The sequence below is a fragment of the Poromitra crassiceps genome (assembly GCF_964638095.1).
Source record: "Poromitra crassiceps genome assembly, chromosome: 15".
NCBI classification, from domain to species: Eukaryota; Metazoa; Chordata; class Actinopteri; order Beryciformes; family Melamphaidae; genus Poromitra; species Poromitra crassiceps.
In genome coordinates this window covers 38262734-38286501 of record NC_139634.1, presented here as the reverse complement: position 1 = coordinate 38286501, position 23768 = coordinate 38262734, and the positions used below count along the sequence as shown (strand labels likewise).

General features: G+C 43.2%; 1 protein-coding gene and 1 pseudogene across 2 annotated transcripts; both read right to left on the bottom strand.

The window, feature by feature from the left end:
* Positions 1–1693: 1693 nt before the first annotated feature.
* LOC310790211 (E3 ubiquitin-protein ligase TRIM39-like) lies at positions 1694–22928 on the bottom strand (the record flags this gene model as incomplete). The annotated part of the gene is made up of 4 exons (XM_083651887.1): positions 21367–22928; positions 19358–19433; positions 6980–7230; positions 1694–2605 (listed from the first exon to the last, which is right to left on the bottom strand). Exons 1-4 carry the CDS (start codon positions 22750–22752, stop codon positions 1694–1696), a joined length of 2625 nt encoding a protein of 874 aa, XP_083508013.1. The 5' UTR covers positions 22753–22928.
* LOC310790474 (E3 ubiquitin-protein ligase TRIM39-like) lies at positions 11419–13300 on the bottom strand (annotated as a pseudogene). The gene is made up of 2 exons: positions 13006–13300; positions 11419–12560 (listed from the first exon to the last, which is right to left on the bottom strand). The product of its transcript is annotated as an E3 ubiquitin-protein ligase TRIM39-like (transcript).
* Positions 22929–23768: the final 840 nt, after the last annotated feature.

Here is a 23768-nt window from a genome sequence, read left to right as displayed (position 1 = left end):
TGGACCACATTTTTAACAAACAGGTGCTTAAAAAGGCCATGTCCATTCGCATGGACGATACTCATCCTCTCTGTCCAGAGTATGTGTTGCTCCCTTCGGGCCTTCGGCTAAAGGTTCCGAGGGCTACGAGAAACAGATATAAATTGTCTTTCGTTCCTGTTTCCATCACAGCTTTAAATGCTGCTGAGAGGAGGAGATAGTGCACTCTCTCTCTCTCTCTCTGTCTCGCTCTCTTTTCTCTGTCTCTCGTGCAGCTTAAACGCTGCTGGGCGGAGGAGATGATGCACTCTCTCTCCTTGTCTCTCTTCTTAGGTAGGTATTGCTGCTACAAATATTCTTTATATATTTTATATTCGAGATATATCTTTATTTATTTTTTACCTACCTATTTATGTGAGCTCAAATAGCCCTGGACTCTTATTACTTTTAAGTTCATGTACGTGTCTTTTACTACTTTTAAGTACATTGTACGTGTCTTTACTACTTTTAAGTACATCGTACAGATCCCTTGAGGTGTGTTTTTATTTTGTTTTTATTTTACTTTTATCCTGTGTTTACTTGATCCTTTTTCTGCTGGAAAACTGCTGCCATGCTCCATGTTTGTTTTAATTTGTTCATGTTTTTGTTTTTTCATGTATTCGCTATGCTTTTTATATCTGCTGCACACAAATTGCCCTTCGGGGACAAATAATAAACTTGAATCTTGAATCTTGAATCTTGTAATGGTTTTCGTCATGTATAAGTAGCCTACAAATGCTTCACATATTTACTGCTTTTCTCCATTTCATCTCATTATTAAAGTGTTTTTTTTTTGCTGCTGGTTAGACTGAGGGAGAATACAACCGCCACAGTACAACAGTCAGGTTGTATAAAAAAAAAATCCCACAGTCCAGACCAATGCATCAAAGTTTATTTGAATGTATGTTGCATATTGTCTGTGTAGTTCTGTAATAGAGGCCAAGAAGAAAATGAATACAATAATCAATAAATATAACAAACAACTTTAATCACATTCAATATTCAATTCAAACATTCACAAACATTACCAGCTAGGTGCCCTGATGAAGAATTAATATTAAATCAAGTTGCACTGTCACGGCTACAAATATACTGATTAGACCAGGGGTTCCCAAACTTTTTCATCTTGGGACGCAAAAGATACATTTTGTGTCTCCCTGGGACCCAAACTCACAAAAAACACGGTAATGAGTTGCCATGACGACCAGTTGGCGACCCACCCCCCACGGCGGGTCCGTGACCCAAATTGGGTCCTGACCCATAGTTTGGGAAACACTGGATTAGACTATATACTAACTAAATTATCAAATGACATTTTGAATGATTACGGTTGACATCTAAACACCAGTTTAGTGCCTCCAACAGGAATCAAGATATAGCCTACAGTATTAAACAAATGTACATGATAACCAAAATATATTTTACCATTAACAATTAACAATTGAAACATGTAGACAATCACTTTCATATGTCATATACTTTAAGGCAGTGGGACCGATGGTAAATTGGAAGGTTGTGGGAACACAGTTGTTGGACAAAGGGAAGAAACAAAGTGGCAAACAGAGTGGCAGGTGAAAGTTCAAGAGGGAGGGAGTAGAGAGGATCATGGGAACCTGAGTTCTACAGTAGCCTACCTATTTTCTACACACTGAAACCAAAATCACTACCAGCATCTCTAACTGTGCTGGTCCACTTTTACAGAGACCTTCACTGGTAAAATCTTCAGAGGGAGTTCTTCGATAGTGTTAAAGAATGGAAACAGCCTGTCAGTGAAGGTGTGTGTGAAGGTGTGTATGTGTGTGTTAGTATCAGGATCAGAGAATGACAGTTCTCCTCTGTCCCAGTCCAGATGCACTCTGATCCTCTGGTGGTTATTCTTCACTGGGAGAACAGTGCGTGGATCTGGTGGGGAGCGTGTTCCGTATCCACCATCATATAATTCTATGCTCCATGATCCAGACTGTATCTCCGCCTCCTTCCTCTGGACAGACTCTGGTAACACACCCAGCGACCAGTCTATATTGTCTCCAACCTCAACATCCCAGCTGTGAGTTCCTGAGATAAATCCCTCAGAGCCCAGGAGAGAGCAGTTGTCGTATTCAATCCTCTCTGGGTTTTCAGGAAGCTGCTGGTCCTCTTCTGTAACTCTCACACTGGTCAGATCTTCAGACAGGATGAGGAATGCACCAGCAGTGTTTGGGTCTAGAATCACAGGAGTGTAGGAGACCATCTCCTTCATCTTCTCCCAGACTCTGAAGCTCAGGTTGCCCAGGTGTTTGGCCTCGTCTATCAGAGCTCCTGAGTCCAGCTTTGTATCCTCCAGCAGGGGGCGCTGGACTCTTTCCACTGTAGCCTTGTAGTTCAGCAGGAATGAGACATCTTCAGCTCTCAGCACCTTCTGTATGGCTGTGATTGTGTCAGAGAGAGCTGCTATCTCTCTGCTCAGACGCTTTATCTTCTCCTTCATCATCTGACTCTTCTGCTCCTCTTCCTCCCTCAGTGCAGCGATCCTGGCCTCCTCTTCCTCTTGGAGAAACTGGTGAAGCTTCTTAAACTCCTCATTAATGTGCCTCTCTGTGTGTCGGGCCTGGACCTTAATGTGCTTTTCTGTTTCAACACAGTTTCCTTTAACTTTATTAAAGAGCTCCAGTTTCTCCTGTAAGGGCTCCAGTGATTCGTGAAGATCCTTCTTGTGATCTCGTGCAGCTTCATCGATGGGTCTGATTCTGTGTTTGGTGTGTGTTTTTGAATGCAGACAGACGAGACACACTGGCTGCTGATGGTCCAGACAGAAGAGCTTGAGTTTCTCAGAGTGCAGACTGCAGAGAAGCTCCGATCCTGCTGAAGCTCTCTGAGCTCTCTCCAGTAAGAAAGCCTCACACAGGTTCTTTATCACCAAGCTAACGGGTGGTTCACCTTGTGAAGATATTTTCTTACAAAGTGGACACTCATGTATTTGTTTCTCTGTCCACCAGCGCTGCAGACAGGCTTTACAGAAGCTGTGGCTGCATGACAGGACAACAGGATCTTTAAAGATGTCATGGCAGATGGAACAGGAGAAATCCTTCTCTGATGAGGAAGCCATTTTCTCTCTTAAGTGAAGCTGAAAACTCACCAGGCAGACCAGTCAAACAGGAAGTGAGTCAGTCACGTGGCTCCACTCCCTCCTCTAGAAAGTTCACTGGAAAGTTACTTTCACTTTGAGCCGTGTTTCTCTAAATCTCCTGTTCAGTGTGTGGAGTCAGCAGCATGTTGAAGTGGCAGTATTCCCTGCTGTAGCTGCTGTCCTCCCGTGGAAGTTGTGGGCAGTATTGCCAGGTGGGAAATGTTGAGTTATAGACCAAATCACCGTGACGTCACCATGTAAACAAATTTACTTCCGGGTACCACTTGGGGAAGGCGGCAGGTTTAAATGTGCGTGTTGTCAAATAAATGCTGTCAAACCCTCTCGTTGTTTTCGGCCGACTACTTTCAATTTAAATGGTTAAACGGTTGGTAAACATGCTTGTCCGACGTATCTAGCCTTTCTTCTGTGTTTGTTTTATGTAGTGTTAGCTAGCTAATAACGTTTGTTTGACTGTCAAACTCGCTGTTTTTTTACGTTACAGACAGAGTAACCTCGCGTCACCAGGCTCTTCTCGGCGAGAAAGAGCCTGGTACAGACAGAGCTACTGACGCCACGTCAATTTAATTTAGCTTCAAGTCTACTCTAGTCTGGTCCAACAGGTAAATTAGCTAGTCTGGTCTCCACTAACGTTAGTGAAAGTGTTGTTATGAATGATATTAAACAACAACACAACACGGACGAACCATTTTTGTCTTCTTTGTCTGTTTTTGTCTTCAACACGTCAGTTTGTGCCGTCCACCGCCATTATAATGTGTGGACCTCAGGGGTACCCGGAAGTAAATGTAAACATCCCGCTGATTTGGTCTATTGTACCTGAGGGTCAAAATGATCGTTTTTGGAGGGAGCAGTGGCCGTCTTCCACCTTCTTCTTCTTCTGTTAATGGCTTTCTGGCCGTGCTTCACCACTATATAGCCTCAGCCAGGAATGATTTATGACATCACTGATGACATCACAATTGCTCGAATGGAATCGCTGATGACATCACAATTGCTCGAGTGACATCACTGATACAATTGCTAAAGTGCCATCACTGATGACATCACAATTGCTAAAGTGACATCACTGATGAAGGGGTCCTCTTTTTCACAGCCTAATGTTGGCAGGTGTGTGTGTGTGTCCGTGTGTGTCCGTTTTGAACCAGCTAGTATAGCCTTATATTGGCATTTAGCCTTTCTGCTGCTATTGCATGATTACATCAGCTAATTTTATTTTGGGGGGGGAGGGGGGTTGGTATACGCAGTGGAAGTGGTCCCTGGGAAATTTGGTTTGGTATGTAGTGGTAGGCTACTTGGACGGAAAAGTTTGGGAACCCCTGTCCTAGGGGAATGCATGATTGACTGCAAAGACGTTGTGAGAAGACGTGTATAAACAAACATAGGATCCATATTAGTATATTGATTACAACTAAGTGTCACAAAATGATCAAATTATCGTACTTTCTCGGAATTTTGGCATTATCGATCGTACATCGTACAGAAGGTGAAATTATCGTACAAATACGATAATTATCGTACACCTGGCAACGCTGGTTGTGGGTTTGGTCTGCAGGAGGTGAATCGTCTGTCTCGCGACTCTCTGAGAAATGACGAGTGTTTCCCGGTTCTTCTTCTTCTTCTTTTTGGTTTTACGGCGATTGGCAGCCAAAGTGTTGCATTAGCGCCACCTACTGGATTCAAACTGAACTGATCTGAATTGAACTAAAATAAAACATTACAATTCATATTTAACAAGTGCGGTTGCGATTCGCACTCTGTTGAATGCCGCCGGCTAGTTTTGTTTCAGCCTCAGGTTGAGGCAGTGTTTACATAGCTGTGTTTACTTTCTTCACGGAGATGAAAGGAAGCGACTCCATGTCAGTCCAATCATCTCAGCTTTGGGAAGAGAACGAGATAGCGCCACCACGCCAATCATGGACACTTTTTGTGTGCCAATAATCAATCAACATTCTGTTATTTTGATCAAGTAATGGTTTTCGTCATGTATAAGTAGCCTACAAATGCTTCACATATTTACTGCTTTTCTCCATTTCATCTCATTATTAAAGTGTTTTTTTTTGCTGCTGGTTAGACTGAGGGAGAATACAACCGCCACAGTACAACAGTCAGGTTGTATAAAAAAAAAATCCCACAGTCCAGACCGATGCATCAAAGTTTATTTGAATGTATGTTCCATATTGTCTGTGTAGTTCTGTAATACAGGCCAAGAAGAAAATGAATACAATAATCTATAAATATAACAAACAACTTTAATCACATTCAATATTCAATTCAAACATTCACAAACATTACCAGCTAGGTGCCCTGATGAAGAATTAATATTAAATCAAGTTGAACTGTCACGGCTACAAATATACTGATTAGACCAGGGGTTCCCAAACTTTTTCATCTTGGGACGCAAAAGATACATTTTGTGTCTCCCTGGGACCCAAACTCACAAAAAACACGGTAATGAGTTGCCATGACGACCAGTTGGCGACCCACCCCCCACGGCGGGTCCGTGACCCAAATTGGGTCCTGACCCATAGTTTGGGAAACACTGGATTAGACTATACTAACTAAATTATCAAATGACATTTTGAATGATTACGGTTGACATCTAAACACCAGTTTAGTGCCTCCAACAGGAATCAAGATATAGCCTACAGTATTAAACAAATGTACATGATAACCAAAATATATTTTACCATTAACAATTAACAATTGAAACAGTAGACAATCACTTTCATGTCATATACTTTAAGGCAGTGGGACCAATGGTAAATTGGAAGGTTGTGGGAACACAGTTGTTGGACAAAGGGAAGAAACAAAGTGGCAAACAGAGTGGCAGGTGAAAGTTCAAGAGGGAGGGAGTAGAGAGGATTATGGGAAACTGAGTTCTACAGTAGCCTACCTATTTTCTACACACTGAAACCAAAATCACTGCCACCATCTCTAACTGTGCTGGTCCACTTTTACAGAGACCTTCACTGGTAAAATCTTTAGAGGGAGTTCTTCTGTAGTGTTAAAGTATGGAAACAGCCTGTCAGTGAAGGTGTGTGTGAAGGTGTGTATGTGTGTGTTAGTATCAGGATCAGAGAATGACAGTTCTCCTCTGTCCCAGTCCAGATGCACTCTGATCCTCTGGGGGTTATTCTTCACTGGGAGAACAATGCATGGATCTGGTCGGGAGCGTGTTGCGTATTCACCATTCCATAATTCTATTTTCCATGATCCAGACTGTATGAGTCCCTTCCTCTGGACAGACTCTACTAACACACCCAGCTCCCAGTCTGTATTGTCTCCAACCTCAACATCCCAGCTGTGAGTTCCTGAGTTAAAGCCCTCAGAGCCCAGGAGAGTCCAGGAGGAGTCAATCCTTTCTGGGTTTTCAGGAGGCAGGGGTCCCTTTCCACATCTCACACTGGTCAGATCTTCAGACAGGATGAGTTCTAGAAAGGCAGTGTTTGGGTCCAGAATCACAGGAGTGTAGGAGACCATCTCCTTCATCTTCGCCCAGACTTTGAAGCTCAGGTTGCCCAGGTGTTTGGCCTCGTCTATCAGAGCTCCTGAGACCAGCTGTAGATCCTCCAGCAGGGGGCGGTGGACTCTTTCCACTGTAGCCTTGTAGTTCTGCAGGAACAAGATGTGTTCAGCTCTCAACTCCTTCTCTACAGCTCTGACTGTGTCAGAGAGAGCTGCTATCTCTCTGCTCAGACGCTTTATCTTCTCCTTCATCGTCTGATTCTTCTGCTCCTCTTCCTCCCTCAGTGCAGTGATCCTGGCCTCCTGTTCCTCTTGTAGAAACTGGTGAAGCTTCTTAAACTCCTCATTAATCTGCCTCTCTGTGCGTCGGGCCTGGACCTTAATGTGCTTTGCTGTTTCAACACAGTTTCCTTTCACTTTATTAAAGAGCTTCAGTTTCTCCTTTAAGGGCTCCAGTGATTCCTGAAGTTCCTCCTTGTGATCTCGTGCAGCTTCATCGATGGGTCTGAATCTGTGGTCGGTGTGCTTTTCTGAATCTCGACAGACGACACACACTGGCTGCTGATGGTCCAGACAGAAGAGCTTGTGTTTCTCAGAGAGCAGACTGCAGAGAAGCTCAGATCCTGCTGAAATGTAAATAAATGTAACAATCCTCAAAAACCACAAAACACAGAAGCTGTGACATCTCTTCTCCATCAAACTGCTTGCTTTCATCATTTATGAATGTAACTTAATACACAAGTTGATATTTCTTCTGATAGATTACAAGAGAAACACTTTGATCTGACACTGATTCAAACAAACTACGCTAATGTTAAAACTCATTTAACAAGAGGAGAGCAGCAGACCAACCGCCTACTGTTTAACACGTGGTCACTGGTGCCACCTGCTGCTAGATATTATATTTATTATATTATTATTATTATTATTATTATTATTATTATTATTATTATTATTATTATTATTATTATTAAATAGCATGGGGAAATAGGTGAAATAGGAAAAGACACGGAGAAATAGACAAAATGAACAGGGGAAATAGGCAATAAAATAGAATATTTCTAAAGAAGGATGTGTAATTATAATGTATGGTCATATTGTAAACCCATGTTAGTAGGCTGTATGGATTATTACATGTATGGATTTGCTTAAAGTTGTTATGATACTGCTGACAGTCATGAAATGTGTCAACATAATGTCATGAAATATATAATATACGTACGTATACAGTATATTATTATATATATAATAAGAGCATATGAACTAACTGACTGATGTTAAACTGACAGAGAATCCTGACTCAGTTCCATCCACAATGACAACAGATGTAAGCTCATCAATTTAAAAAAAAAAATCGACCCAGAACATGAAGCAGATTGTGAACACAACACACACACTTTCTCTCTGAACACACACACACACACACACACACACACACACACACACACACACACACACACACACACACACACACACACACACACACACACACACACACACACACACACACACCCCTCAACCTCACACAAAATTTGATCTACTACTACTTTAGGAATGTGACCGTTTAATAAAGTGTATGCTCCTTATATGCAGGACACAGAGGCTCTAGTTTCATGGCTGTTTGAACATCTGCACAAATACTGATGTCAAAGTGAACCAGATCAGAGTGTTGGCAGCTTTACCTTTGTGTGAAGTAGAGCTGGAGCGCCACCTGGAGCATCTCACTTGACACCGCAGTGACAAACTGGTTTGCCTGTATGGAGGAGAGTTTTGCTCAAATAAAAGTTCACAAATTGTGAATTTAAAGTGGTCAGCAAAAATTCTAAGTTTTAAAAGGAAAACCGGTTGATGCCATTGAAGTCATTGATCAATATTTCTGCTGTTTAGATATGGATTATGCAAGTTTAGATTCCTTTAATTGAACGTCATTAATCTGCTGTTTGGAAAATGAAAAGTAAAACAAATGTGAAAACTCCTGACAGTAACAGTTTCTCAAGACTTTTTTTTTACATGTAAAAGGAAAGAAAATCTGATTCTAAATGTTTCACCATTCCTCTTGTTTCCCAGGGTGTAACACACATTTTCTCACCAAACTTATGGAGTTTTCATTCCCCAACCTCTGCTGCAGTGCATGCTGGTCTCTCTCCTGCTCCTGTGTGGAGAAACTGCTCTCTCTCCTCTTCTACGATGGATCTCTCTCTGTGTGATTGTTGAACGTCTCTTGGTGCAAAATGGCGTCTGTAGAAAGAAGCCGTCGCTCTTTGATTGTGAGGGACTGACACCAAAACCTGATGTTTACCAAACATGTTTGACATCCTGAAATATCTTCTCATATCAAACTCCACTGGAGCTGCTGGAAACATCTGGAGGTGACCTCACCTGACCGTTTATCCACCAAGAAGAAAAGCACAACTAACTACTGGAGTCAGAACAACATTTAGTTTATTTTCTCTTCTTTTAAGTATTTAAGTATTTTAGGTGGATTTTCTCTATCATGCAACTGTGAGGATTAAAGACGTTGGTTCGTTGGCTAGGTGAGATGTTTTAAATTAACCTTTATTTATACATAATTACCTTTTTAATTTACAGTTAAAAACAAAACAAAAACAAAACAGCTCTACTTGAGAACAGCGAGCTTCCACTTGACACTTCTCATCTTTGGAGGCGTGAGGATCTCAGCGTCTAGACAGAGAAATACATTTGGAATTAAATGATTACATTAGGTGATGGATCAGTGGATGGACAGAAAACATGGAGCGAACTTGCGGCTGGCTGACTTTGTGGAGCTGCTGCAGGCCTCTGCTGATGGAAGGACGCCATGATGTTGTTGGCGGTCGGGTTGGGACCAGTGACCTGAGCAGCACAAGGACAGTGGGAATCAGATATAGAGCTGCAGCGATTAATCGATTAGTTGTCAACTACTCAATTAATCAACAAATATATATATTTTTAAAGAAAGATCATCTCCGATTCCAGCTTCTTATGTGAATATTTTCTGGTTTCTTTAATTCGCTATGACAGTAAACTAAATATATTTGGGTTGTGAAAAAGACAAGACATTTGAGCACCGTCATCTTGCGCTTTGGGAAACACTGATCGACATTTTTTACCATTTTATGACAATTAATCGAAATTGATTGAAAATAATTGACCATGAAAATGATCGTTAGATGCAGCCCTAACCAGATAACACACACACACACACACACACACACACACACACACACACACACACACACACACACACACACACACACACACACACACACACACACACACACACACACACACACACACACACACACACACAGCCTTTTGTGGTGCAGAGATGTATTTGTCTTCATAAATCTCCACACAGGAGCAGTAATTCAAAAATGTATTTTTATTCTGCAGCTTTGTTGAAAACTCAATTGTGTTTGGCCAATGAAGACATTCTGACAGTCTGCTTCACATCTAATCACTTCACTCCTCAGTCAATAAGTCCAGTCCACTTTATTGATGAAATTTCTGGCGACATCTTGTGGCAAAGAGAAGTTACTGATTGGTTACTGCCGCAATAAAATCATTTTGAGTCAACAGTTTGTGTCAAATGATTTCTGTCTAGTGTGTGTGCTGTGTAAGAAGTGTAAGGCAAGACAGCAATCATCGCAAAATAATCAGACTGAATGGTTGTTTAGTTTAATGTATGTTTTTCCACAGCATGTTTCAGTTGGCAATTTACTTTTTGATGCATTTGGAATATTCCCCAATTTCATCTGACTACTTTCTGGGCTGTGATCCAACCAGTTTTAGTATGCAGGTAAAAAAGCACTAGGCTACACTGACATTCTGCCACACAGGAACACAAAACACTGCCTAATAGTGCTGAAACTATTAGCCAATTACATTATTAGTCAAACAGAAAATGTGTTAAGATATGTGAGCATAATTTGTCTTATCAATTAATGTTTTTCATCATGTATCAGGAAAAATACCAAACATGTTGGTTACAACTTCACAAATTTGCTGCTTTCTCTCTCTTCATTAAATTAATTCTGTTTAATGCATTTGTTCCTATCAAATAAAGTTATGGGTTTAAATCTCAATCATTTCCTTGAGAGATGAGGGAGGGCTGGGATTTGAGATGGGATTGGGTATGTATACTGTAGTACACAACATCATTTATCATATTAATATCTTCATTGTGAATAAAGACAGCCTGGGCAGCTCTTTAGCACAACACAACTTTAATGAGATCAGACATACACGCGTACCACGAAGGCTCGGTCCTTCACGCGGCAATAATCAATAAACAACACTCAACATCAAAATCTAATTCAATATCCAATTCACACATTCACAAATATTACCAGCTACAGGTTTGTTACGTGAGGAATTACTACTATTGAATCAAGTTGAACTGTCACTTACCTACAAATATACTGATTAGACTATAAACTAACTAAAAATATCAACTGCCATATCTGGATTACAGCTGACATCTAAACACCAGTTTAAAGCATCTAACAGGAATCAGGCATATTAACAAATAACCATGCTAATCAAAATATACTTTTCCATTAATTAACCATTCAAACAGTAAACAATCACTTTCATTTATAGGCAAAGTGGATCAATGGTTGGTTGGAAGGTTGTTGGGAGGAACACAGTTGTTAGACAAACTGAGTACATCAGTCCTAATCACACACAGTTGGCAAGTGAGGCGGAGCGGCAGGTGAAAGGTCAAGAAGGAGGGAGTAGAGGATCATGGGAAACTGTTCTAGAGTGAGTAACTCTTCTACACACTGAAACCAAAATCACTACCAGCATCTCTAACGGTGCTGGTCCACTTTCACAGAGACCTTCACTGGTAAAATCTTCAGAGGGCGTTCGTCTGTATCAGTGTAAAATAATGGAAAAAGCCGTTCAGTGAAGGTGTGTGTGAAGGTGTGTATGTGTGTGTTAGTATCAGGATCAGAGAATGACAGTTCTCCTCTGTCCCAGTCCAGATGCACTCTGATCCTCTGGGGGTTATTCTTCACTGGGAGATCAGTGTTTTCCTCTGGTGGGGAGCGTGTTCCGTATTTACCCCAACATACATGTAATCCTATCGCCCATGATCCAGACTCTATTATGTCTCCCTTCCTCAGTGCAGACTCTGCTAACACACCCAGCTCCCAGTCTGTATTGTCTCCAACCTCAACATCCCAGCTGTGAGTTCCTGAGTTAAATCCCTCAGAGCCCAGGACAGAGCAGTTGTCGTATTCAATCCTCTCTGGGTTTTCAGGAAGCTGCTGCTGCTCTTCTGTACCTCTCACACTGGTCAGATCTTCAGACAGGATGAGGAATGTACCAGCAGTGTTTGGGTCTAGAATCACAGGAGTGTAGGAGACCATCTCCTTCATCTTCTCCCAGACTCTGAAGCTCAGGTTGCCCAGGTGTTTGGCCTCGTCTATCAGAGCTCCTGAGTCCAGCTTTGTATCCTCCAGCAGGGGGCGCTGGACTCTTTCCACTGTAGCCTTGTAGTTCAGCAGGAATGAGACATCTTCAGCTCTCAGCACCTTCTGTATGGCTGTGATTGTGTCAGAGAGAGCTGCTATCTCTCTGCTCAGACGCTTTATCTTCTCCTTCATCATCTGACTCTTCTGCTCCTCTTCCTCCCTCAGTGCAGTGGTCCTGGCCTCCTCTTCCTCTTGGAGAAACTGGTGAAGCTTCTTAAACTCCTCATTAATGTGCCTCTCTGTGTGTCGGGCCTGGACCTTAATGTGCTTTTCTGTTTCAACACAGTTTCCTTTAACTTTATTAAAGAGCTCCAGTTTCTCCTGTAAGGGCTCCAGTGATTCGTGAAGATCCTTCTTGTGATCTCGTGCAGCTTCATCGATGGGTCTGATTCTGTGTTTGGTGTGTGTTTTTGAATGCAGACAGACGAGACACACTGGCTGCTGATGGTCCAGACCAGGGGCGGACTGGGATCCTAATTCAGGCCGGGCATTAGATACCAAGCAGGCCAGGCCGATATGGGCCGACGCGCGTGCCGGCGTCCGAAGGGCGGCGGCGAAAAATTTGGGGCGTTTGAAGCTCAATTTGGGCCGTTTGAAGCCCAATTTGGGCCATTTGAAGCCCAATTTGGGCCGTTTGAAGCCAGATTTGGGTCGTTAAAGCCAGATTTGGGCTGTTTGAAGCCCGATTTGGGCCGTTTGAAGCCCAATTTGGGCCAAGTCCAATTTTACAATGAGATGCACCCACTTTAAACCTGAATAAAGTAATAAAACCACTAGTAAACCAGTAGGCGGCGCCTGGCCTGCTGTTCAGTGAGTGGCCTGGCCTGGCTTTTTTTTTTTTTTGGCAGGCCAGGCCAGGCCAGGCCACCGGGCATTTGCCCGACGTGCCCGATTATGCAGTCCGCCACTGGTCCAGACAGAAGAGCTTGAGTTTCTCAGAGTGCAGACTGCAGAGAAGCTCCGATCCTGCTGAAGCTCTCTGATCTCTCTCCAGTAAGAAAGCCTCACACAGGTTCTTTATCACCAAGCTAACGGGTGGTTCACCTTGTGAAGATATTTTCTTACAAAGTGGACACTCATGTATTTGTTTCTCTGTCCACCAGCGCTGCAGACAGGCTTTACAGAAGCTGTGGCTGCATGACAGGACGACAGGATCTTTAAAGATGTCATGGCAGATGGAACAGGAGAAATCCTTCTCTGATGAGGAAGCCATTTTCTCTCTTAAGTGAAGCTGAAAACTCACCAGGCAGACCAGTCAAACAGGAAGTGAGTCAGTCACGTGGCTCCACTCCCTCCTCTAGAAAGTTCACTGGAAAGTTACTTTCACTTTGAGCCGTGTGTGTTTCTCTAAATCTCCTGTTCAGTGTGTGGAGTCAGCAGCATGTTGAAGTGGCAGTATTCCCTGCTGTAGCTGCTGTCCTCCCGTGGAAGTTGTGGGCAGTGTTGCCAGGTGGGAAATGTTGAGTTATTGTACATGAGGGTCAAAATGATCGTTTTTAGAGGGAGCAGTGGCCGTCTTCCACCTTCTTCTTCTTCTGTTAATGGCTTTCTGGCCGTGCTTCACCACTATATAGCCTCAGCCAGGAATGATTTAATCACAATTGATTTATGACATCACTGATGACATCACAATTGCTCGAATGGAATCGCTGATGACATCACAATTGCTCGAGTGACATCATTGATACAATTGCTAAAGTGCCATCACTGATGACATCACAATTGCTAAAGTGACATCACTGATGAAGGGGTCCTCTTTTTCACAGCCTAATGTTGGCAGGTGTGTGGGTGTGTGTGTGTGTGTGTGTGTGTGTGTCCGTGTGTGTCCGTTTTGAACCAGCTAGTATAGCCTTATATTGGCATTTAGCCTTTCTGCTGCTATTGCATGATTACATCAGCTAATTTTATTTTTGGGGGGGGGGGGGTATACGCAGTGGAAGTGGTCCCTGGGAAATTTGGTTTGGTATGTAGTGGTCATAGACGGATTATGACTTCACGGGCCCCTGGGCATGCCCCCCTCACGGGCCCCCCCTCACAGCGCAAAAAAAAAAAAAAAAAAAAAAAAAAAATTTTTTTTTGCCCCCCGATTTTTTTTTATCCAGAATGCAACTCGGGCAAGTTATCAGATATCTGCACTGATTGCAAAGGGTGGACAGCTTTTTCATGTGGTGACTTTGTGAAACAGTGTCTGAATGTGGCTGCAGATATACTGTGTTCACTCCTGAGATTGCATCCCTGCAAATTGTCATGGCAAATTGTTTACAAAAGATGAACAATAAAGCTGATTTTCAAAGTACCTTGAGGATTTTTCAAGTTGTGAATTAAGTCAAATTTCTCTCTTGATTACAAAGGTGGAAAATACAACTGTTTTTAACTGGGTGTTTACTGATTAAATGTTTAAGCTCCCCACAAATGCAGATGTTTTTTTTTTAAATATATATAACCAATTGCAAATTATTACAATTACCAAACAGATAAAAAGTAGATTATTATATTGAAATGTTATTTTAGATTTAGAATGTTAATTTTCTATAAAACACAATACATTTTAATGTAATTCCACAACGCTTATTTTTGGCCCTCGGCCCTCCACCCAGATTGAGCTTTGGCCCTTCATGGGAAAGAATTTGGGCACCCCTGAGCTAGAGTCTCTTCGCAGGCCGCCTGCGAAGTGAGCTCAGGGGCCCATAAGCTAGAGTCTCAGCTGTGAAGTGAGCTCAGGGGCCCATAAGCTAGAGTCTCAGCTGCAAAGTGAGCTCAGGGTCCCATAAGCTAGAGTCTCAGCTGCGAAGTGAGCTCAGGGGCCCATAAGCTAGAGTCTCAGCTGCGAAGTGAGCTCAGGGGCCCATAAGCTAGAGTCTCAGCTGCAAAGTGAGCTCAGGGGCCCATAAGCTAGAGTCTCAGCTGCAAAGTGAGCTCAGGGGCCCATAAGCTAGAGTCTCAGCTGCGAAGTGAGCTCAGGGGCCCATAAGCTAGAGTCTCAGCTGCGAAGTGAGCTCAGGGGGCCCATAAGCTAGAGTCTCAGCTGCGAAGTGAGCTCAGGGGCCCATAAGCTAGAGTCTCAGCTGCGAAGTGAGCTCAGGGGCCCATAAGCTAGAGTCTCAGCTGCAAAGTGAGCTCAGGGGCCCATAAGCTAGAGTCTCAGCTGCAAAGTGAGCTCAGGGGCCCCATCAGTTAGTCTCTTCGCAGGCCGCCTGCGGCGGCCTGCGAAGAGACTCTAGCTCATGGGCCCCCTGAGCTCTCGGGCCCCTGGCGAGTGTCCGGTATGCCCGTTCAGTAATACAGCCCTGGTAGTGGTACTTGGACGGAAAAGTTTGGGAACCCCTGTCCTAGGGGAATGCATGATTGACTGCAAAGACGTTGTGAGAAGACGTGTATAAACAAACATAGGATCCATATTAGTATATTGATTACAACTAAGTGTCACAAAATGATCAAATTATCGTACAAATACGATAATTATCGTACACCTGGCAACGCTGGTTGTGGGTTTGGTCTGCAGGAGGTGAATCGTCTGTCTCGCGACTCTCTGAGAAATGACGACTGTTTCCCGGTTCTTCTTCTTCTTCTTTTTGGTTTTACGGCGATTGGCAGCCAAAGTGTTGCATTACCGCCACCTACTGGATTCAAACTGAACTGATCTGAATTGAACTAAAATAAAACATTTACAATTCATATTTAACAAGTGCGGTTGCGATTCGCACTCTGTTGAATGCCGCCGGCTAGTTTTGTTTCAGCCTCAGGTTGAGGCTGTGTTTACATAGCTGTGTTTACTTTCTTCACAGAGATGAAAGGAAGCGACTCCATGTCAGTCCAATCATCTCAGCTTTGGGAAGAGAACGAGATAGCGCCACCACGCCAATCATGGACACTTTTTGTGTGTGCCAATAATCAATCAACATTCTGTTATTTTGATGAAGTAATGGTTTTCGTCATGTATAAGTAGCCTACAAATGCTTCACAGATTTACTGCTTTTCTCCATTTCATCTCATTATTAACTCATTGAGTGCCAGCCACTTTTGGAGAATGGACGCTCCCAGGGTGCCATGGCACGAGTCCGATACCTCACGAGTCCGACACCTCACGAGTCCGAAAAAAGAGGCATTATATTCCCCGTTTTTCACTAACCCAAAACCTAACCTCTCCCACCCCCACGCCTAAACCTAACCTCCCCCAGACCCTAACCCAAAACCTAACCTCTCCCACCCCCACGCCTAAACCTAACCTCCCCCAGACCCTAACCCAAATTCGGTCTCGTGAGGTGTCGGACTAGGGGGCAGTCCCCGCTCCCAGTGCCAGAGTTTCAGAGCGTTTTCAGTGATTTCTCGAGGCCCACAGAATATTGTGTGATATTACTATGTAAACACCGGACACGCACAAAGAACGATGAGACTCTATTGTATCAGCAGCAAAAAAAAGTTTATTGATATCATTTTCCGTTCTTTAGTTATCAGCCGGAGAAGATAGGTCAAAAACAGCAAATACAGGCGTTTCCATCTAGAAGCTGAGATATTGAGCCTTTTGTGAAATATAGCATTTCACTCTGAAGCTAATATTTTCTGACCTGAAACATCTGAACAGTAATTTCCTTCAATATAACAGCACCCCCACCCCCCTCTACTGCAAACTCCTCCTCCGTGGGTGTGTCTCTGGTGGCTCTGCTCGCTCTGAGTGCTGCTTGTGTCAGGCGAGTCTCTGCTGCCTGGATGGCGGCCGCTCGTCGGGGCAGTCTGGATCGGGCTCGTTCGTTTCTGGGGTTTCGGTTGTGAGTTGGGATGAAGCTGCGTCCGATTCTGGGCTTTCTGGGCTTTCTGCTGCGCGTTTCAAAGTGTGCTGCACCCAGAGTCTATTTTCGGAGCCCCCCACCGTTGTGCGCCGGCTCCCAGCGCGACAGCGAAAAGCATGACATGAGAATGGTTTCATCACGGCTTTTTCTGCTGTTTTTACTCAACTTTCTCTAATCTGGAGAGCACTGTCGCCACCTAATGGGTCGGTAAAATAGGTTATACACATTCAACATGCCCCAAAATTTTACAGGAGATATATTAGGCTTTGATACACGTCCCACCGTCAAAAAATGCAATTGACGACTTTAGTCGTCATTGGCACTGAACGTTACTTTTTCAATTGACGACTTTAGTCGTCATTGGCACTCAATTTAAAGTGTTTTTTTTTGCTGCTGGTTAGACTGAGGGAGAATACTGTACAACCTCCACAGTAAACACGATTTTCAGACGGCAGCCCGTCTTTTATTGTCACACAACACACTACAACACATGCATGCGTCCACTACACACACTCATGCTGACGGTGGCCGGTGAAATATGTCCTCTGCATTTGACCCATCCAGGCTTGTCCTTTCCTCCAGGGGGCAGGCCAGGAGCAGTGGTCGCTATTTCTTTCCAGCGCCCGGGGACCTTCATTGGACCATCATTGGACCAACTTCAGATGTTGTCGTCACTGGTCGGATGACGATCTTCTGCATGTTTTTAGTGGGGGGTTATGTACGGAGGAACCCCCTGGGGGGTACGGGGAGAACATGCAAACTCCACACAGAAAGGCCCTTTCGACGAGATAGCCCACCTGGGCAGTAGGCATTGAAGATATGGGGGGGTCACAACTCCAGCGCCCACAGCGTCCCAGGTGGGAATCGAACCCAGGACCCTTGAGCTGTGAGGCGACAGCGCTTACCACTGCACCACCGTACCCCGTATCACAGTCAGTAAATGTACAACAGTCAGGTTGTATAAAAAAAAAATCCCACAGTCCAGACCGATGCATCAAAGTTTATTTGAATGTATGTTGCATATTGTCTGGCCGTGCTTCACCACTTATATAGCCTGAGCCAGGAATGATTTATGACATCACTGATGACATCACAATTGCTCGAATGGAATCACTGGTGACATCACAATTGCTCGAGTGACATCACTGATGACATCACAATTGCTAAAGTGACATCACTGATGAAGGGGTCCTCTTTTTCACAGCCTAATGTTGGCAGGTGTGTGCGTGTGTGTGTGTGTGTCCGTTTTGAACCAGCTAGTAGGCCTATAGCCTTATATTGGCATTTAGCCTTTCTGCTGCTATTGCATGATTACATCAGCTAATTTTATTTTATGGGGGGGGGGGGGGGGGGGGGTTGGTATATGCAGTGGAAGTGGTCCCTGGGAAATTTGGTTTGGTATGTAGTGGTAGGCTACTTGGACGGAAAAGTTTGGGAACCCCTGTCCTAGGGGAATGCATGATTGACTGCAAAGACGTTGTGAGAAGACGTGTATAAACAAACATAAGATCCATATTAGTATATTGATTACAACTAAGTGTCACAAAATGATCAACTGGACCACTGGTACGAATGGTGTGAATGAATAATGATTTCTGTGAAGCGCTTTGGGTGTCTAGAAAAGCGCTATATAAATCCAATCATTATTATTATTTATTATTATCAAATTATCGTACTTTCTGTGAATTTTGGCATTATCGATCGTACATCGTACAGAAGGCGAAATTATCGTACAAATACGATAATTATCGTACACCTGGCAACGCTGGTTGTGGGTTTGGTCTGCAGGAGGTGAATCGTCTGTCTCGCGACTCTTCTGAGAAATGACGACGACTGTTTCCCGGTTCTTCTTCTTTTTGGTTTCTCTCTCTCCTCTTCTACGATGGATCTCTCTCTGTGTGATTGTTGAACGTCTCTTGGTGCAAAATGGCGGCTGTAGAAAGAAGTCCTCGCTCTTTGATTGTGAGGGACTGACAGCAAAACCTGATGTTTACCAAACATGTTTGACATCCTGAAACATCTTCTCATCTCAAACTCCACTGGAGCTGCTGGAAACATCTGGAGGTGACCTCACCTCGTCTACGATTGACCGTTTATCCACCAAGAAGAAAAGCACAACTAACTACTGGAGTCAGAACAACATTTTGTTTATTTTCTCTTCTTTTAAGTATTTAAGTATTTTAGGTGGATTTTCTCTATCATGCAACTGTGAGGATTAAAGACGTTGGTTTGTTGGCTAGGTGAGATGTTTTAAATGAACCTTTATTTATACATAATTACCTTTTTAATTTACAGTTCAAAACAAAACAAAAACAAAACAGTTCTACTTGAGAATAGCGAGCTTCCACTTGACACTTCTCATCTTTGGAGGCGTGAGGATCTCAGCGTCTAGACAGAGAAATACATTTGGAATTAAATGATTACATTAGGTGATGGATCAGTGGATGGACAGAAAACATGGAGCGAACTTCCGGCTGGCTGACCTTGTGGAGCTGCTGCAGGCCTCTGCTGATGGAAGGACGCCATGATGCTGTTGGCGGTCGAGTTGGGACCAGTGACCTGAGCAGCACAAGGACAATGGGAATCAGATATAGAGCTGCAGCGATTAATCGATTAGTTGTCAACTATTCAATTAATCAACAAATATATATTTTTTAAAGAAAGATTATCTCTGATTCCAGCTTCTTATGTGAATATTTTCTGGTTTCTTTAATTCGCTATGACAGTAAACTAAATATATTTGGGTTGTGAACAAAACAACACATTTGAGCACCGTCATCTTGCGCTTTGGGAAACACTGATCGACATTTTCCACCATTTTATGACAATTAATCGAAATTGATTGAAAATAATTGACCATGAAAATGATCGTTAGATGCAGCCCTAATCACACACACACACACACACACACACACACACACACACACACACACACACACACACACACACACACACACACACACACACACACACACAACCTTTTGTGGTGCAGAGATGTATTTGTCTTCATAAGTCTCCACACAGGAGCAGTCATTCAAAAATGTATTTTTATTCTGCAGCTTTGTTGAAAACTCAATTGTGTTTGGCCAATGAAGACATTCTGACAGTCTGCTTCACATCAAATCACGTCACTCCTGAGTCAATAAGTCCAGTCCACTTTACTGTATTGATGAACTTGCAACACCTTGTGGCAAAGAGAAGTTACTGATCGGTTACTGCCGCAATAAAATCATTTTGAGTCAACAGTTTGTGTCAAGTGATTTCTGTCTTGTGTGTGTGCTGTGTAAGAAGTGTAAGGCAAGACAGCAATCATCGCAAAATAATCAGACTGAATGGTTGTTTAGTTTAATGTATGTTTTTCCGCACCAACGTTTCAGTTGACAATTTACTTTTTGATGCATTTGGAATATTCCCCATTTTCATCTGACTACTTTCTGGGCTGTGATCCAACCAGTTTTAGTATGCAGGTAAAAAAGCACTAGGCTACACTGACATTCTGCCACACAGGAACACAAAACACTGCCTAATAGTGCTGAAACTATTAGCCAATTGAATTATTAGTCAAACAGAAAATGTATTAGATATGGGAGTATAATTTGTATTATCAATTAATGTTTTTCATCATGTATCAGTTAAAATACCAAAAGCGTTGGTTACAGCTTCACAAATTTGCTGCTTTTCTCTCTTCATTAAATTAATTCTGTTTAATGCATTTGTTCCTATCAAATAAAGTTATGGGTTTAAATCTCAATCATTTCCTTGAGAGGTGAGGGAGGGCTGGGATTTGAGATGGGATTGGGTATACTGTAGTAACACAACATACTTTATCATATTAATATCTTCATTGTGAATAAAAACAGCCTGGGCAGCTCTTTAGCACAACACAACTTTAATGAGATCAGACATACATGCGCACCACGAAGGCTCGGTCCTTCACGCAGCAATAAGCAACACTCAACATCCAAATCAAATTCAATATCCAATTCACACATACACAAATATTACCAGCTACAGGTTGGTACGTGAGGAATTATTAATATTGAATCAAGTTAAACTGTCACTTACCTACAAATATACTGATTAGACTATAAACTAACTAAAAATATCAACTGCCATATCTGGATTACAGCTGACATCTAAACACCAGTTTACAGCATCTAACAGGAATCAGGCATATTAACAAATATCCATGCTAATCAAAATATACTTTTCCATTAATTAACCATTCAAACAGTAAACAATCACTTTCATTTATAGGCAAAGTGGATCAATGGTTGGTTGGAAGGTTGTTGGGAGGAACACAGTTGTTAGACAAACTGAGTACATCAGTCCTAATCACACACAGTTGGCAAGTGAGGCGGAGCGGCAGGTGAAAGGTCAAGAAGGAGGGAGTAGAGGATCATGGGAAACTGTGTTCTAAGGTGAGTAACTCTTCTACACACTGAAACCAAAATCATTACCAGCATCTCTAACTGTGCTGGTCCACTTTTACAGAGACCTTCACTGGTAAAATCTTTAGAGGGAGTTCTTCCTTAGTGTAAAATAATGGAAACAGCCGTTCAGTGAAGGTGTGTATGCAGGTGTGTATGTGTGTGTTAGTATCAGGATCAGAGAATGACAGTTCTCCTCTGTCCCAGTCCAGATGCACTCTGATCCTCTGGGGGTTATTCTTCACTGGGAGAACAATGTATGGATCTGGTGGGGAGCGTGTTCCGTATTCACCATCATAAAATACTATTTTCCATGATGCAGACTCTATGTCTCCCTTCCTCTGGACAGACTCTGCTAACACACCCAGCTCCCAGTCTGTATTGTCTCCAACCTCAACATCCCAGCTGTGAGTTCCTGAGTTAAATCCCTCAGAGCCCAGGAGATACCAGGGCCAGGGGTATTCAAACCTCTCTGGGTTTTCAGGAAGCTGCTGCTCCTCTTCTGCACCTCTCACACTGGTCAGATCTTCAGACAGGATGAGGAATGTACCAGCAGTGTTTGGGTCCAGAATCACAGGAGTGTAGGAGACCATCTCCTTCATCTTCTCCCAGACTGTGAAGCTCAGGTTGCCCAGGTGTTTGGCCTCGTCTATCAGAGCTCCTGAGTCCAGCTTTGTATCCTCCAGCAGGGGGCGCTGGACTCTTTCCACTGTAGCCTTGTAGTTCAGCAGGAATGAGACATCTTCAGCTTTCAGCACCTTCTGTATGGCTGTGATTGTGTCAGAGAGAGCTGCTATCTCTCTGCTCAGACGCTTTATCTTCTCCTTCATCATCTGACTCTTCTGCTCCTCTTCCTCCCTCAGTGCAGTGGTCCTGGCCTCCTCTTCCTCTTGGAGAAACTGGTGAAGCTTCTTAAACTCCTCATTAATGTGCCTCTCTGTGTGTCGGGCCTGGACCTTAATGTGATTTGCTGTTTCAACACATTTTCCTTTCACTTTATTAAAGAGCTCCAGTTTCTCCTTTAAGGGCTCCAGTGATTCCTGAAGATCCTTCTTGTGATCTCGTGCAGCTTCATCGATGGGTCTGAATTTGTGGTCTGTGTGTGTTTCTGAATGCAGACAGACGACACACACTGGCTGCTGATGGTCCAGACAGAAGAGCTTGAGTTTCTCAGAGTGCAGACTGCAGAGAAGCTCAGATCCTGCTGAAGCCCTCTGATCTCTCTCCAGTAAGAAAGCCTCACACAGGTTCTTTAACACCAAGCTAACGGGTGGTTCACCTTGTGAAGATATTTTCTTACAAATTGGGCACTCATGTATTTGTTTCTCTGTCCACCAGCTCTGCAGACAGGCTTTACAGAAGCTGTGGCTGCATGACAGGACGACAGGATCTTTAAAGATGTCATGGCAGATGGAACAGGAGAAATCCTCCTCTGATGAGGAAGCCATTTTCTCTCTTAAGTGAAGCTGAAAACTCACCAGGCAGACCAGTCAAACAGGAAGTGAGTCAGTCACGTGGCTCCACTCCCTCCTCTAGAAAGTTCACTGGAAAGTTACTTTCACTTTGAGCCGTGTTTGTTTCCCTAAATCTCCTGTTCAGTGTGTGGAGTCAGCAGCATGTTGAAGTGGCAGTATTCCCTGCTGTAGCTGCTGTCCTCCCTCAATGGAAGTTGTGGGTTTGGTCTGGAGGTGAATCTTATCCTCTGTCTCTCGGTGTGTCTGTGTCTCTTCTCAGTGAGGAGAGGAATAATGACTGCATGTTCCCTGGTTTGTGTCAGGTGAAGCAGATAAGGGGCGGAGTCCATGTGATTTGGCAAATATGACTCAAGGCAGGGGCGGATCCAAAGGGGGACTGTGATTGGCCACCCTTGGTGCTACATCAAAGTCTCTGGGCTGTTTAAATGTGATTGACAGTGTGAAATTGTCTGAAATGTCAGATTAAACTCGTTTGAGTTTGACTACCTGCTCGCCTGGAAAATAGACGAGAGTAGTCGAGTGCAGTCAGGCGAGGGGTCAACAAGCCAAACACTCCCAACGGCACACTCGCTGCTCTTTTTCTTATGACATATGACATATAATAAAAATAAAATAAAAAGTATTTAATTTAATGTATTTGTTTATATACAGTAAGCTTGTGGAGTAGACATCTTGGAATAGATATAAAAACACAAGTCTCTTCATGTCACAGTGGGTGTGTGACTGTGATGAACCAATGAGTGCTCAGCTCGAGGTGTTTCCCATCATGCTTGGAGCTGTGTAGCCCGGTGCAGAGCCGTATAATAGAAGAGTTCCGACATCTCCATTCACTCCAATGGACCAGTTTTTTTCCAGGAAGTAGAAAGTGGAACTCTTCAGTAAAAAAAGCAGCACTGTCGAGTTGCATCAAAATAGACAGTGTTGTACTTTGAAAGGGTTTTTCATCCCTTGAAATGAATCAAATTGTACATTATCGGCTTTATTTTAGC